Source organism: Parambassis ranga, chromosome 16 (genome assembly GCF_900634625.1).
Source record: "Parambassis ranga chromosome 16, fParRan2.1, whole genome shotgun sequence".
Taxonomy (NCBI): domain Eukaryota; kingdom Metazoa; phylum Chordata; class Actinopteri; family Ambassidae; genus Parambassis; species Parambassis ranga.
Genome location: NC_041036.1, coordinates 2,224,049 through 2,240,945, shown reverse-complemented (window position 1 = coordinate 2,240,945; position 16,897 = coordinate 2,224,049). Strand labels below are relative to the sequence as shown.

General features: G+C 44.2%; 1 protein-coding gene across 1 annotated transcript in view; it reads left to right on the top strand.

The window, feature by feature from the left end:
- The window catches only part of adgrb1a (adhesion G protein-coupled receptor B1a), a 79,880-nt gene that overhangs the window by 12,458 nt on the left and 50,525 nt on the right, over positions 1–16,897 (top strand). The window contains exons 2-4 of the mRNA XM_028425316.1: positions 14,079–14,237; positions 14,920–15,024; positions 16,545–16,712. Coding sequence (XP_028281117.1) covers positions 14,079–14,237; positions 14,920–15,024; positions 16,545–16,712 — 432 coding nt within the window. The remainder of the gene's footprint in view (positions 1–14,078; positions 14,238–14,919; positions 15,025–16,544; positions 16,713–16,897) is intronic.

Below are 16,897 nucleotides of genomic sequence, written 5' to 3'. Positions count from 1 at the left end.
CACACACAATATGCATGTAATTACTTACTGTACACATTGGCATCAAAGCACAATACAGCCTGCTAGCAGAGCTGTAGAGTCAAGACAAACATCCAAAATATCCAAACAGACCAACATGCCAGACAGTAGCATATTTTTGTAGCCACTACCTCTGAAAATGACAGTGAACCTGCCTGTCGGGCCAATGAAACTCACGTAAACCTAGCTCGGGGTTAAGGTCACAGCATTAGCTTTAGAAGCTGACACCCCCAGTCGCTACTGAAGTGAAGAACGTAGCATTTTAAAGATCAGGCCAGTGACCTTGCTGCTCATGAAGTTTCTGACCTTTACAAGCTCAACCTGTTCTCTATCAAAGGACTCACTTGCACTTAAAGTCAGTGTGAAGAGGAATTGGTCCATCTCCGTCCTCCAGGCTGCTCGTCGGTGGAGGACAGCTTGTCTCAGGTCCTCCTCAACCCAGCCTGAGGGCTTATTAAAAATTCATGCTTTAATTAAGCAATTTTTACCACAGATACTTACAGGGATGATGATAAAGTCCTGCTCCAGGATGAGTGTGGCAAACAGATAAATCTATATGTGTGTGTGTGAAACTATTAATTTCCTGCCATATGGAGAAGTTTGAGGATTAGAGAAAAAGAGGTGAGGCACCCCCCCCCCCTCCCCCTTCAGTCATGTGTGACTGCAGGAGATGATGTGAGGAAGTGATAGCGTGTTTTCTGACAGGCAGCTGGTGACCACCACTACTCTTCTCTATTTTACACTTCATCACTCCTTTTTTTAGAAATCCGGTGGAGTTGAGGAGATTTGAAACCCTTTTTCCTCTCTATTATAGAGAGTCTGTGTGAGGGTGAAATTGCCTGTGTGTGTGTGTCTGAGAGAGAAAATAGAGAATTAGAGTGTGTTCATGTCGCCAGTCTCCTTGGCTGTGAGGACATTTAATGCTAGTCCAACTGTCGTACTGTCGTTCTTCACATTTGATGACTTGGGCAATGAAGATGAATTACCTCGGATCTCGCTGCAGCGTACGAGTTTACTGCTGTTGTGCACTGGAGCTGTATGAAAATGTGTGTGTGTGTGTCTGTGTGTTGTTGCATCTGTGTCCTTGTTAAGAGCAGGCGGTGGCTCTGCGGGATGGCTGTAAAGGCTGCTCTCCTTGGCGGTATCACCTGGAATGACACACAGAGGTGACACGCTGTCAGAACACGCACCCACACAAGACAGGACACACACACACACACACACACACACAATAAGCGGATCTCGGCCAAAGCCTGCCAGGTCCGGGAAAAGAACTCATTAGTGCAGACATGTTCCATGAACTCTTCTAACAACACACAGACTCACACAGAGATGTATAGACAGAGGCTACACACAAACACACACACACACACACAAACATCAGACCATTTTCCGTGGTGGATCACAGTGTTTAAAGCTAAGTTTCAGCTTAAATCCTGTTAACATATTATTTCTGTGAGGCGTTTCTTCCAACTGCACTGAGGTTTAATTACCAAAGATATCAGCAGACATCAGGTACTTATGGTCTGGATTGTGTACACAGCTACACACTCTGTCTTTTGTTGGTGAGATATGTATGCAGGGAGTTACTTTCACTGACCTTTACCTACTTACATTTTGGATACTTTCATTTTTTTTAATTACATAAGGATACTTATAAAAACAAGGCAATTATTTGAGAGCACCAAAGAAAACTGGAACGTTCAAGTAAAAATGCATTTTTTTGATTGACTAGACTTCTGAGAAAAGTTTTCATGTACAAAAACATATTTGATCTTTTTCTGTCAAAAAGGTAATTATCTCAGACATTTCTCAGAAAAGTTATAATGTAAAAGTAAGGCCTGTTTTTCTGAGTCAGCAAGTTTTTAATTAAGTGTAGAGTGTAAAGTCTCAGATTTACCAGAAAAAAGTGCACAAAAACATCGTCTTGCTAAAATTTCGGAGATAATTTTCTTGGAAATTCAAAAGAAGAGCGTATTTATTTCTCCTCAAGCGAATGTAACGGTTTTTCTTTGATTTTGAAAACAACCCACAGTGATTTAACAGTGTCTGCTGTAAAATCAGCCCCAGTATTTCAGTCTTTGAAAGTAAAATATAAAAATGTCTTGTTTGCATAAATATTTGATTTAGAGCTTGATTTAAATTCGATCAAACATCCCAGTTTTAAACATTTCGTTGCATTTTCTATCTAAACGCCACAAGCGATGCATTCATGGAACGTTCGAAAGTTGATACTCCGTTGAACCAAGTGCTGCGGGTATGATGAACAGTGTAATTTGGGTGTTATGTTTAACAAAGCGTGCACGGAGTTCAGTTACTCGGCCACCACCCTCAGCTCTGCCTCTGTGATACCAATCAAGCATAATTACAAATAACCAGAGAACACAGCGATCAGAAGAAGTTACGTCATCTATCCGTCAGCGAGTGAGTTTATAATCGGCTTCTAAGAGCCGCTACACCTTTCTTCCTGGATTTAGATAGACTTTGTTTTGTAATCAAAGCATCACAGCGATCATCAGTGTGAGCCTTTTCACAGTTTCTCATCAACGTGTTTGATAGACTTGTTATCCTTCCATTGCTTTTATATCAGCTGAGGCTCACTCAGACTAAATTCAAAGAAAAATAACAATTAATTATTTTCAGGGCATTCTGAAAGACACATTTAGTTACCGCAGCCTGGAGTAAATCTTTTCAGTCTGCCTCGGCTAAATCAAATTGCCCCCCCCCCCCCCCCCCCCCCCCCCACACACTTCTCCATATTTCAGCTCCTCTCCTCAGCGTTTAGTGTGGCAGAAAGATCACTAATGAATTATCTTTATCTGTGCTGTTAGGAGTGTTGCTTCTGCTTTCAATTACAGAGATGAATGCGGTTTTAATGCTTTGATAGTTCGATTGTTGAAGGTTAAAAACTTCCATTCTTGGATGCAGCTCCATGCTTTCTGACATCAGCCGACATCCATCACCTGTGCTCAGCTCAGCCCTGAGAAGGAGGTCAGTTAAAAGGAGGGTAAGTTATGAGCCATGAGGCAACCGCTAAAAATCAAATCTGTTCCAATGAGAAGATGGCGTAATTCAGATTTTTTCCCCTTAAGTGTTTGGCAGCAGAGTGCAAGCCCAAACATCACTTTGGGGATGAGGTAAGCCATTAGGGGTCTGAGTAAACCAGTCATCATCACTCTTGGGCTTCACTTCCATCCAGAGGTGAAGGGTGTTGGAGCAACAAGCGGGAGTGTATGATCACAGAGAGATCTTACTTCACATACACATGACGGCTAAACCTTGCATATAAAAAGCCAATGAGTACAAGCTCAGTTCCCTTCGATGTTGGATGACTCTGTTCTTCCTTAATCCTGCTTTGTTTATGGTGCAAATTAGCTAAAGCTCATATACAAAACCGTCCATTTGACAGTGGAGGAACAAAAGAACAGTTGTCAAAATGAACCTAAAGAAGTGTTTAGAGTCTAACTGAGGTCACAATCAGACATTGGTAGTCAGAAGAAATCATGTTTTTCAAATGCATTCTGAATGTTTTTGGGGTGTGTCCTCTGTTTGGCAGCTGCCCCTTCAGGTATGTGAAAGGAACGTGTACCTTGACAGCCTATTAGCTGGTGTATATTCTTGATGTGACTGTCCTATCTTGTGTTTGATTGACAGCTGATTAAGGAGCATGTCTGTTTATATTTGATCCTACAACATAAACATGATCCTGATGTTGATGTCATACATGTGTGACATCAGTGCTTCCGTGGGCCTCTTACCAGACGCTAGATTATGAACTCCAAAGACTCACAGGGATCCTGTATGGATTGAGCAAGGATTGAGAAGCATCATTTCCTTGTGTAGATTAAGAAAATTTTGACTAATTCCTTCATGTCCTGCTGGGATTTCATGATTGGTGTCACTACAGCTCTTTCCTCCCTCTCTGTCTTGTCTGACTTTGCCCGTACGTGTTGCCAAAATCTCAAATGCTGATTTCCTGCCATAAAACAGGCGGAGAGGATTCTCTGCTTGCTTCTCATTTTCTGTTTTACTGCATTTTATTACAGCCACTGAAAAAAGATATTGGTTTATGTGAAGTATGACAACTGGAATAGAATTCTAAGGGCTGTTTTTTAAAGCTGTTCAGAGCTATGCATTGAGCGAAGAAATTCCTGCAAAGCACAGTTTGCTTTAAAGCAAAAGAGGCCCTGTTGTCATATTTCATCATGCTAAAATGTAGACATATACACCCACCCAGTGCTAACACTTAGCAGGCCCCCTGCATGGCCCTAGAGCCTTGAAAAGCATTTCATCTGCTTGAAATGCTCTTTGATAGCAAGTGAAGGCCTGGCTGCTCCTGCTACAGTCTGCAGAATAATAGTAACTTTAAGTGTTAACGTGCACACAGTCTCCTGTGATGAACAATACAATACGATGGATCAGAATGAATACATTTCTGATAGATGTCACTTCTCTCATTATAGCGGTGCCGTCACAGGCCCCGCCGCCATGCAGGAGACTCTCAGCTCCTCACAAATGAGAGGAGATGCTGCACCTGCAGAGGATAAACACTCCAAGTAAAAACAATTTGAAGTAATGAGAATATAGGTTTTATATAAATTACAGGGGATTATGTGACAGTAAAACAAACAGCTTCACTGCAGCAGGTGCCTGAAGGCTGCAGATGAGGAGATTCTCCATTATAACCACCACTGCTGTAAAAACATTTGTAATCCTTTCATTTCAGTAATTGTCATATCATGCACAGCTCTTATCATTTTCTGGCAGCCAGCCTCCGACAGTCACAATGTTTCTCTTACAAATGCTGCTATACCGTTTGTGTGTACGTTGTCGTGTTCTGAATTCAGACTGCAGGACGACTCACACTTAACGTGGAACTCCACTAAACATCCACTTTTCTGTTGAGGTACTGAGTGAAGGAGTGAAGGAGTGGCGGAGTGGAGGAGTGGAGGAGTGAAGGAGTGGACCATCTCGCTTCCTTCTTCCTTTCTTTGTTGCATGTGTGTAACCGTTAGTATAATAGTTGCAGCTACGCAACACAATCACGTCTAAAGCTGAGATAATTAACTTGTTATGTAGCTATCCAGCCATTATGCAGCCTCCACCCAGTCGAAGCAGCCTCTACAACCGAATATCTCCTCCCAGAGGAGAGCAAGCCAGGCTATGCATGGAACAAAATGCACTTTTCTTGTTATTAAGGTGAAAACTGTGTAGATTTCATTGTTGCTACATGACCAAACATTAGGACCAAAACATTAGTTTCATTATGTATTCATAATAATATAATCAGCAGCAAGTTAGTTAAATAAATGACCCATTGTTGATTGAGGTGTCCCTATTTATTGTCTTTATTGTTAGTTAGCGAATGATTTAAAGAAAGCCACTGATTGATCACAGATTGTCAAGTCTATCTAAATTACAGCTGTTGCCATCTTGGCAGCATCGAACTCCTGGTTTATCCAAATATGAGTGGAGAGCCAGTGCAGCTGGGATGAGTGGGTGGTTGCATAAAAAAATCTGTCACTTTAGGCAACTACACCCTAAATCATGCATAAAAAATGAACCCTTAATGTGGAGTGACACGAGTGCATTAGGTGGATCCCTGTAAAGAGGGTCTGTCTTTTCCATATGTTGTCACTTCCTTGTGCGTGCTGTGTGGTTGACTGGTCCATACGTTCACTTCTGCATCACCCACAGTGACCCCGCGTGGCTCTTCAACACGGCCTACCAGGATGAAACCCGCAGCAGCCTCCTGCCACCTCCTCATCCATCTCTCTTTCCGTGCTTCTCTCTCTCTCTCCCTCTCTCTCTCTGAGTCACAATGTAGTCACCACCCCGCACTGTGTGGGGAGACAAGGGCTTTCTGATGTATGAGAGTGGTATAAAGCGTGGGAAGAATAAACCACATTTCTCAGAGATCTGTGTGTGTATGTGTGTGTGTGGCGGTGGATCTTGCAGGTTAGCGATCCCTGGACACCTCTGAATGTGTTTCATATACTGTAGCATGGCGTGTGGGTATTAAATGGAGCAGTTTATTGCGCTCCCAAAGTAACTTGAAAAGAAAAAAGAAAAGAAAAAAAAAACAATCATCAGCTGTGGAGTGAATGAAGAAGCTGCACAGAGCCAAGGACACACCAGAGCTCAGCGGGGGCGATTTTCACTCTTAATAGCCATGTGGAGGGGGGGGGGGGGGGGGGGGTCCACTCAAGTCCATTGAGGAAATAGATCTGGAGGCTCTGGCAGTTCCCATAGGAACACTTTTAGCCTGATGCCCAGCGTGCTGAAGGGGGAAGCTGGAAGACAACCTGTAAACAACAACCAGCTCAAGTGTTTCTCAGCAGTTTTCAACTCACAAAATAATTGCACTGATTTGCCAAGCATGGAGTTGTGCGCCTTTGCTGTGTGAGCATGCAGGTTTTATCAGCAGTGGTGAAGATGGATTTGTGTTGAAAAAAAGGGTGGGAAAAAAACCTTATTTCATTTGAGCTGTCAGTCAGGCTGCAGAAAAAGTAAGAAAAGCATCTGATCCCGGTGGTGAAAGACCTTTTGAGCCTTTCCTTATCGTTCCCACTGAAATGGGGCATCCATCTTCGGAATTGAAATGTCTGGTTGGCTGACCTGCACCTGAAACCAAAGAGCCAGCCCACATGAGACTGTGTGTTCAGAGACAATGGGGGTTTTGGCAGAGAGTTTTCAGAGCTGGAAGGTGAGGGGGGGGTTTAATGGTTCGTGCTCCTCAGCTGATGGGTTTAAAGAGATGGCCCACAAGTACAGTGACTCTGATCTGCAGGGGTGTGAAGGAATAACAGCCAGATAGTTGTGTGAGAAGATTTCACTGATAGAGCGGTGTTTGGGTGTATTTTTAAAAGAAGACATTCAACTAATAGGTCATGTTGACTGGTGCTTTGATTCATATTTGAATAGTCAGGTTTGTGTGAAATCCGCAGCAGCAGTCTGAGTAGGTTGGACCTCTGAACATTTCAGCTAAACTTTCCTGAATGTTTTCATGTTGGCAGGAAGAACACAGCAGCTCAGACAGCTGCAGATGTTACAGAGGCGCCTCCTGCCTGGTAGGTTGGGTGTGGGCTGGACTCCATCAGCTGCTACGTGGCAGCAGAGTGCGTAAAGTATACAAAGAGTGTAAGCGGCCGGATTGTACCGATGCTGAGAATTGGAGAATCGGCCTTGACCTTATAGACTTTTAAGGTGCAAGAATGGTGGTCCAGTGTTCATGTAGATGGACCTGTTTAGTGTTGGTATCCAGTTTATGATGACTTCAGTCTCTGTGATGTCACTGTAAGGCAGTGATTTATTTCTACCACTTGGTGCAGGGGCTGGTTATTCTGGTCAGAACACATTTTGTCCCTCCAGGAACACCATAGCCCTACTGGGGAAGTATGTGCAGGGTGCCAAATTGCTTTGAAAGTTCTGTATTATCCTGGAAGGCTATTGCAGCTGGCAGCCAGTGTTAGCTGCGGTGTGAAAGATGGACTGTGTGCTCGGAGTAATAAAATCCTGCTAAAGGTCTCAACCACAATCCAGATCCAATCTGGTGCTTCTGTCTCCCCACGCACAATGCGACCACTACAACACATGCTATCAAAAATACAGCGCAGGATAGAGGGTGCAGCTGGTGGGCACGAAGAAGGAGACGGAGGGCAGGGCGACATCGATGTTTTATCACCAAACATGGGCGTAGGACAGGGTCAGGACTAATATCAAGCAACCCAGAGAGCTAATCCCACCAATAAGTGTTCCACATCCACAGCTTTAAATAGAGCTGTGTGCATTTATGTACAATAGTGCTGATTTAATTCATAAAGGTACTTTATTCTTCAATAAAACAGAAAAGCAGGTTACTCCTCTGTCCTCTTCTGTCTCTACCCTGAGTGTGTCCATGTCTACTTTGGTTGTATGTTGAAACATAGTCCTGCACACACAGTGCAGAGCAGCACCGATGATGTGAAGAAAACCAATTAGAGTTCAAGGAGGGTCGGGTGGATGTTACCGGTGATGCCGTGCTCAACAGTTGACTTTTGCAGCCTTTGTTTACTTTTGGGTGGATGGTTGTTTGCGGGCTGGACCGGCCCACGGGCCGTACTTTGCCCAGGTCTGGCCTAAACAGTACAGTAGCTCCTCTTTTAAAAGGTTTGGGCTGTGTGGCCCTGTCCTGTAGCCCCACCTTGCATCCAAAACTGACATTCTGATAGATCAGAAACATTTGTTTGTTTTTCTTGATCAGCTTGTTTTATGCTATTGATGCTAAATTTCAGGCAAACGTGAACTTTTACACAGTTTGTCCTGCCAGCAGCATATTATGTAGAATAAAATGTTTACTGTGTCAGAGAGCGAACACACTGTCTACCCCGAAACATGATCTCAGGCTGCTGCAATTAACCACAAAACATACCATTTCCATTGATTTGGAACCCCGTCACTTTGACAAGCCTCCTATTTTCCCCGCTATTTTCATTTTCCCCCCGTCTCCTCTTATCTGTCCTAACATTTTGTCCCCATCTTTCTGTCCCTGTCTTCCTTCATCATCCCTCTGCCTCCCCTACACCCCTCTCTCCACTCTCCTCCTTTCACCGCCTGTTATCTCCGCCGTGCAGTTGACTGCTTCTGTCCTCTGGGTGTCAGCACTCGCCTTATCCTTCATTCAGCCATACAGCTTCGTGTGAACCATCTGCCCCATTTCTGCCTGCCGTTTCATGTTTTCATGATTACCCCTCCTCCCCATCCTCTTGTCTATGTCTTCTTTAACACTTCCCTCGCCCTCCTCTCCTCTCCTCCCTCCCTCCCTCCATCCCTCCCTCACTGCCTGCTTGTTTCCATAACAGCTGTCAACATATTTCACCCGTTCTTTCCTCCCATCACAGCCCCTCATGGACACACACACACTTCTCAATCAATAAATCTGCAGTAACCCTATCTGTAATAGGTCTGTGTGTTGCACTGTGTGTGTGTGTGTGTGTGGTTAGTGGCAGCTATTGATGATTTCAAAGGTGCAGAAATTGGAGCTGTAACAGGAGATGCTGCTCCACTCATCCCATCTCTCCAAATAGGAGAGGAAGGTGACTTTCAGGAAGTTCATTATAGACCCAGGAAAAAAAAAAAAAAAACATGCGTGATATACATGCATGCACTCGGTGAACTGTGAAGCCGTGCAGACACCCGGAGTTATTGATGGGGGAATGTGTGTTTTGGGGAAAAGTGAAGGTCAATGCACGGTGGGGATTTGGGGAGGTGAAGGAGCAGAGAGGGTGAGTTTCAGGCTTACTGAGGTGACTTGGACTCTGCAGCTGCTCCTGACAAAAGCCCTCCATCTGAATTATTGAGAACATAATGAAATGTCCTTGCAGAGGGAGAAAGACAACACTGCATTATTCTCCTCTCATTTTTCTCCCCCCTCCTCACCCCCAACTCTGATTATTGGGCGGAAAAGAAAAAAAAAGTTCTTGTCATTTTTTTTTCTTCCTGCAGAAAAATGAATCTTATCTGTAAACGGACCCCCCCCCCCCTCCCCCTTTACTCTCTCGTCTTGCCGAAGCCTTCATTTGACAGAAGGAGATTCTGTCCTTTGCTCCAAACTGCAGTTAATCCTTCTTTGTATTCATAAAGCATATTTGTTCACAATAAACCCAGATTCAGTGGTGCAGCTGAAGGTGATTCTGCTGCATCAGGCTCGCTCCACTCCCTTCACAAAAACTGAAGAAAAAAAACGATGCTTTGTGTTGGCCGCTTTGAGTGATTAGCGAATGTAACTGTCGAAACTGGAAATCATCATTTTAACAGTGAGTTTATTGAGAGGAATCAGAGCAAAGAGCAGAGACGATGAAACACGAAAAAGTCCAAGACATGGCAGAAATTCCAACGTGCTATAAGGTATGCATATGAGTTTTACATTTTTATGGCACAGAGGTCAATAACTGTCCAAAATGTTTTTAACAGCTCTGCCTGTAATGTAGATGGCTCAATCTTTCTTGGGGCAAATAATTCTAAAAGTACAGCTAACATTTAAATCTGGCTCCAGCAACACAAAACAAGGCTTTTTGCTGAGAAGTATATTACATATTAGTAGTATTAATAAAGATTTACTTCTGTGTTGAGCACCTTTAATGACTAAATCTAACCAAGTAGTTTATTGAGTTCTGTTAGAAAATGTTCTTTGTATTAATTATTTTACCTGTTTTTCTTGACAGATGAAATATAACTTTCAAAAGCTCCACATATTTGTTATTATGTTATAAATGCTCAGAACAGTGTGTAATAACAAGAAAAGTAAAAAAAAAAAACGTTCAAATTTCTCTTTATAAACAAATATAAATGCAACAACAAGAGATCACAAAATTAAACTCGAACTATTTTACATCAACACTTCTACGCTCCACAAAACTCCCGCCCCTGGCACACACCCAATGTGGTCATTACTGTAATGAATGTAATAGTGATCAAAAGGAGCCGTTTCTCAGCTTTCAGAATCCGTTGTTTTTTCAATCATGCCCGGTTTACACTGTGCGATTTCGGGCTTTCGCAGACGAAAGACGAACATCGTAGGAGAATCGTGGAGATATCTTTGGTCCTGGCTCTAAATCAATGGTCTTACGTCGCACTGTGAGACAGGTTCCAGGACGGCTGTTGTCAGCGTCTTGCGACCAAAGATAAGCTGAGATAAAATTCTATTGGTGTCAGAAATTTAGCATGACTGTCTCACAGTGTGACAGCTGCTACGACCTGTCACCCCGCGTCCACATCCTCCTCCTCCTCGCATGTTGACGTATGTCATAACCTGCGATCGCCTGCAGTGAATGGTCATCGTACAATCTGCACGCATCAAACTTGACGTCGTACCAAAGTTTATTAGATTCACATCGCATTGTGTCATGCAATGATCTTATAAGATCGGTAAAAATCGCACAGTGTAGAAAGGCCATTAGGAGGGTGAAGCAGGTTTATTTAAAAACCCTAACCAAGTAGTTTACATACAATATTACATACATTAGTTAATATTTCAATGACTTAACTAAGAGTAGTTTTGATGTGTAACCATGAGCAAATCTCTTCCTGTGTGTGTCTGTCTGTGTGTCTGTGTCTGTGTGTGTGCGTGTGTGTGTGTCTGTGTCTGTGTCTGTGTGTGTGCTTGAATCAAATGAAACTACTGTGCATGTTGATGAAGGAACACGCTGGACTCCCTGATGTGTGGTTTAATAGTTTTTCAGACAGCAAAAGAGCTGTGACAATAAGAAATAAGACGCTTTGATGCACACAGAGTACTTGTTAGTAGATACATTCATTGTTGCTATCCTTAATTAAATGTTTGAAACAAAATAAAGCTATAAAATATTAGCAGACTCATCCATCAATGAGACAGCGTGCAGGTTGAGTAGGCCTCGGTGAATAGCTCTTTGTCCGCTCCTCGTCGAATCCTCTCTTCTCTTCATTAACTTTGTTTCTCCCTCGCCAAGTTAGGAAAAAGACGTCTAGTCTCAGGCACTCCTGTGATAATGTTCACTGAATGATCGTGACAATTTGTTGTCATGGCAACGATACAGCACTTCAGGGGGCTGTACCGGCACGAATGCACAGTCTTTATGCAGGAGTGTGTTAAAAATGTTGTATAGCTTTGAAACAGTTGATCAACAAAGCGCATTATGATTTTCATTAATAATACACATAACTGTAAATGCAGGTCCCTTTTAGAGCAAGCCTCATGTGGCCATCAGAGGAACTGCAGCTGGCTTCAGTTCTCAGCCCGCTGGTCTAAACCTGTGTGGATTTTCTGTCTGTTTCCATCTGGTGCTTCAGACAGTGGCGACTGAAACCGAGCAGACCATGTTGGAGCTGGCACTGACAGATGACTGCTGTGTAGATTAGAGAGACATTTGAAGGGATGGAAGCTGATTGTTATGTGCCTCTCCAGCTACTGAGAGACACAAACGAGGAAATACAAATGCCAAGCTGACACTGCAAGTGGGACACACACACAGCAGCAGCTGCATGACATGCTACACGGTTTACGTGTTGAATCGCCAAAAGAAAAAACACATTATTTGATGTTGACAGGTAAATGGTTCCCTGTCTTATTAAGATTAAGATTAAGAAACCTTTATTATGCTCCTACATACTACAACACAATCTGCTCAGCTCAGCAGCTGGAAGTTCCTTGCACATCCTGCACCTTGTAGGGTCCCCACCATCGCTGTGGATCCGATGCCAAATCATAGATCAGCCAGGAAAGTACTTCATAAACTATTACAAAAAACTTACCAGGAAGGCCCCATTTGACTCCGTGCATCACCATCTGCTCAGCTTTGCTGCAGACAGAGCTGAGGGTATTGTAAACAACATCCTTGTTGTCTTGTGGAAGATGTACACGCTGATATTTAACATATGAAAGAGAACAGGCATCGATTTGAGGTTTTGCATAGTTTACCAACCATCTCTCAGCCTCACCGCCTCCAGGTGTATAAATATATAAAACATGCACACGAGTGTGTGTGATGAGCATCACTAACTGCAGCTTCACATCAGCACAGACAGCTGTGATTACTCTATTACCGGTCCAGTGCGTCGCTGTTTGTTTGCTTTGCTGTGGGTAGTCTTCCAGTATGGTCCATTTCTGCCCACGCTGGACTGGTTAAGCGGCGAATGTCACAGAAATATGAGCAAATCCAATTTCACAGCCATAAGTAAACACTTGGGCAACACTCGGTCAGTCCGCTGACAACAAACAGATATTGACTGTAATCACTGGTGCCTGTTAATTTCATCACTGAAGGGAAAGGAAATCGTTTACAGATCTGCACTTTTTTCACTGCTATCTGTCTCTTTCGATCCATAACGTTTGGCTCATCAGCGCTGACATGGTGAGATGACACACAGCTGTACAGGAATTGTGTGTGTGTGTGTGTGTGTGTGCCTATTTTGGCTAAATGAAGTGCTCTCCAGTGTCCCCCCCTTCCCCCCTCCTTCTTCTCACCCGAAGCCTCACCCCAGAGGAAATTGATTTGTGAGTAATTAAAAACGTGTGTGTCTGGATGTTGGCCAACTTCATGTTCTATTCATGCAGATTAATACATATTTGTTGTCGCCTGTGGGGGCTGAAAGACATCTGTCTGTGCCATTAAACATTTATGAGCTTGCAGGACACAGAAAGGGGGAAAGAGAGAGAGAGAGAGAGATTCGGCAGCTCTTTGCCTGCTTCTCCTCATATCAGCACACATCTTAATGGAGCGCATTAAATCAGAATGGCCAAACAGGGAATTTCACAATGACAGTGGCATTCATCACACCTCTGTTTTAGAGGAAAAAATCTCCCCTCAGATCCTCTTTCACTCTGAGATACCATCAGTCTCACAATGATCTTCATTGCAGGTTATTTTTTGGTGTGTGATTGTGCTGTTTTGAGAAATCGAGTGTGTGTGTGTGGAATTTTTAACAGCTACTTCTCGGACACTGGGGCAGAATGGATGGCGGCTCTGCATCTTATCTGCTCTGCACTGTGGTGGAGGAATGTGTATCTGTCTCTCCTCTGCTGTAGATTTCTCCCCATATGACTGATGCATGGTAAAGCATGGTACTGTGTGGTCAAATCATCAACATACAGACTCAGTAACACGGTCTGTGATGTAGCATCAGTTACACCATTAGCTGTCTGTTGACTCGGTTTTGAGTTGGGCAAGTTTTAAGCTAATACAATATACAGACAAAAGTATGTGGACAGCCACCTGTCCATGTTTCTGGTCCCCTGTCCACCCAGTCATCAAACAAGCATCAGCTGTTGATCCAGTAGACTGCAGCATTGAGATTTACAACTACAAACATGGTTTCCATTTACTTTTGAACACGCAGGTTAGCTGGTGGTGGAGCAGTCATACAGTATTTCTTTCTAGTTTCTAGTACACTATACTCTTTGGCAGCTCTCCAAGCTCCAGCTACACACTTCATGTTGTGGGATGAGAAAATCAATCTAAACAACACATGGCAGTACGACTATAAACGCAGCACAGAGGTTAGAGTGTTGTGTAAACATGTGTTTGTGTGTGTGTGTGTGTCTTTAGGTGGCTGGAGTGCGTGGGGCCAATGGGCGCAGTGCAGCAGCGAGTGTGGAGGTGGGATCCAAACCCGGACGAGGACCTGCCAGTCACCCCCAGAGGAGTCGTACCTGTGTGAGGGCGTAGTGGAGGAAGGCCGGCCCTGCAACTCACAGTCCTGCACCGGTGAGCTCCTCATCCTCTGCGTGTGTGTGTGTTCATTTCCTGTATCCATTTGTTGTTGAATACAAGTGTGTGTGTTTACAGCTACTTTTTCTTTACCTTTCCTTTCTTACATCTTCTTCATCTGCTTGTGTGTCCATCCTCTAAGTCAGCGTTTTGACTTAAGGAGTGCATGTTGGAAAGGGGACTTTGATCGATGAAACACAAGAATGACATGGTCAGCCTTTTTCAGGACCATGTACGCACAATATCGCAAAATCATCACAGTCACACACAGCTAAAGGGACACAGAAACCCAGCGTCTGAGAACGACGATGTAGAATCTGTTAACCAAGAAGCATCACTGCTTTCACTGAATTGTTTCACTGCTTTCTTCATTTGTACAGAATTTGTAATTTTTCTCCCCGACAAGTAGTTCAAACAGCAGATAGTCCTTTCTGTATATGTGTTTGTGTGTTTTATTTAGTCGACAGAGGCATTTTCAGATAAATACGCACATACACACATACACACACACACCACAATAACACCGACAGCACAACACAAGTCCCAAGTTTGGCTGATGCTGTTCTGGGTGACCAATCACGTCGCGGTTGTGTCCCAAATATGAGCCATTAATGACGGAGCTGTGGTTGCTAACCCCCCGCCCCCTCCCCCCTCCCGGCCTTGCCTCACCCTCCTTTAGGCAAAGGTCGCCATCTCTCTCGCAGCCAATCGCTTCGCTCGGTGGACAGCCGCAAGCGTGATGACGTAGACAAGCCCCGCAGCGGACAGCAGAGCCCTCAGACAGGTAAGACAACGAGACGCAGAGGGATCCCATGCATCAGTCACTGTGGCAGCTTGGGTGACCACCTTACACCTTGTACAACATAATACAACAAAAAAAATGACACCCACAACTTTAGGGAGTCGCACTCAAAGAAATATATATATATATATATACATCTATCAAATGCTCCTGTAGTAGTGCCATCGTCCGCAGTGGACTAATTCCAACATGGACCCTGACTGAACATAGTGGAATTGTATTTTATGTGAGGTTATAACAGGACACTGTGCCCTGTCTGTAGCTCTATATCAACTTGAGTCCTCCCCGCTCTGTTAAAGTGATACTCCACCCAAAACCAAGGAAATACTAAAGCAGCTTTGTACATCTAATATGCGATAAGTATGAAGCTGGAGTTTAGCTTAGCCTTTAAGTTCAGACTGAGAATGCAGGTACTTAGCAGGTGAGTTAACACGCAAACTGCAAGCTTACCGACGACAAGGTGAACTCTCTCCATGTGAACAAATTGCTGAAGTAACATCAACAAGCTGCTGAAGATTTTTGAGTGTTAGCAAGTATCAAATTCTTAAGTGATTCAAAACAGTTCTTGCTTCCTGCCAGTGGTACATGTGGATGCGATGAACTAAGCTAATCCACTCCTGTCTCCGCCTCTGTACTCGTGGTACAAATTTGAATGGTCTCATCTTGTCTTAACAAACGTAAATGTGAATGATGGAAAGCAGAGGGCAGACAGGTTTACACAGCGACCAAGAATCGTGAGCATCTGCTGCCATTGAGGTTAAGGGATGAATTGAGAGTGAGGCAATGATTCAAGGGATGTCTTCATACCACAAATTTGTTCTATCTAATAGAATCTAAGCTTATCACAGCTCTCAGTGTTTGGTACAAACCCATCGATACATTTTAGGTGAAGTATCACTTTAATTTGCTATTGGATTCCCCATTTCCTGTTTAGTTTTTCCTCTCCCTGCTTCCCCAGCTGCGACTGCCCAGTTTTCCGTTATTGGTCAGCTGACCCAACAGATTGGCAGTCATGGCCAGTGAAAACAATGACTGACATATCCTACGCCAGTGGCATTCACTTCCACTGGAAGTCAATGCAAAGGATATGACATCAGAACCTCACAGATGACGAAGGACAAGCAGACCGGAAGCTGGGGTCCATTTCAGGGGCCGCCTCCTTTGAAGGATGTAATGTATATAGCGTTAGATGGTTGAGCTGTATCTGCTCTCCAATCTGGACCCTCCATAGAGGATGTGGGCCTTCTTATTGGTTTCTGTCATTCAGTGTGCAGTACTTTGCATAACCAATGGTAATCAAGGGTCGTTATTAGGCCTTTGACGGAGGCGACTCCTCAAATGCGGCACAGCTAGAATCTACCCTCTATCACAGCACAACCCTTCCTCTTTTGGCCACAGACTCAGCATCCTGCATGATAATTAGTTCTGGCCCTCTCCTTTCCTTTTCCCCCTCTTTCCCCTCCTTCTATTCTCCCATCCTTTACCCATCCCTTCCTCCTCAGTAAACTCAGCTTCAGGTGAGGAGTGGTCAGCGTGGAGTGTGTGTTCTGCCACGTGTGGGGAGGGCTGGCAGAGTCGCACTCGTCTCTGTGTGTCCTCCTCCTACAGCACCCAGTGTAGTGGGCCACTGCGAGAGCAGAGACCTTGCAACAACTCTGCCGTTTGTCCAGGTAAGCCCCTCCCCCCCACCGCCCCTGCCCTCATTCACCCCCCTGCTCCTGCCACCTTCCTGCGCTCGCCCAGCCCTCTCCTGGAACCTGCCTCACCCATACAAGACCCACCTGACTCACCTCCACAGGCAGTTACAGATCCGTGGGCCCCGGGGTAACTTCACCTATCACCGAGCAGACTTGTT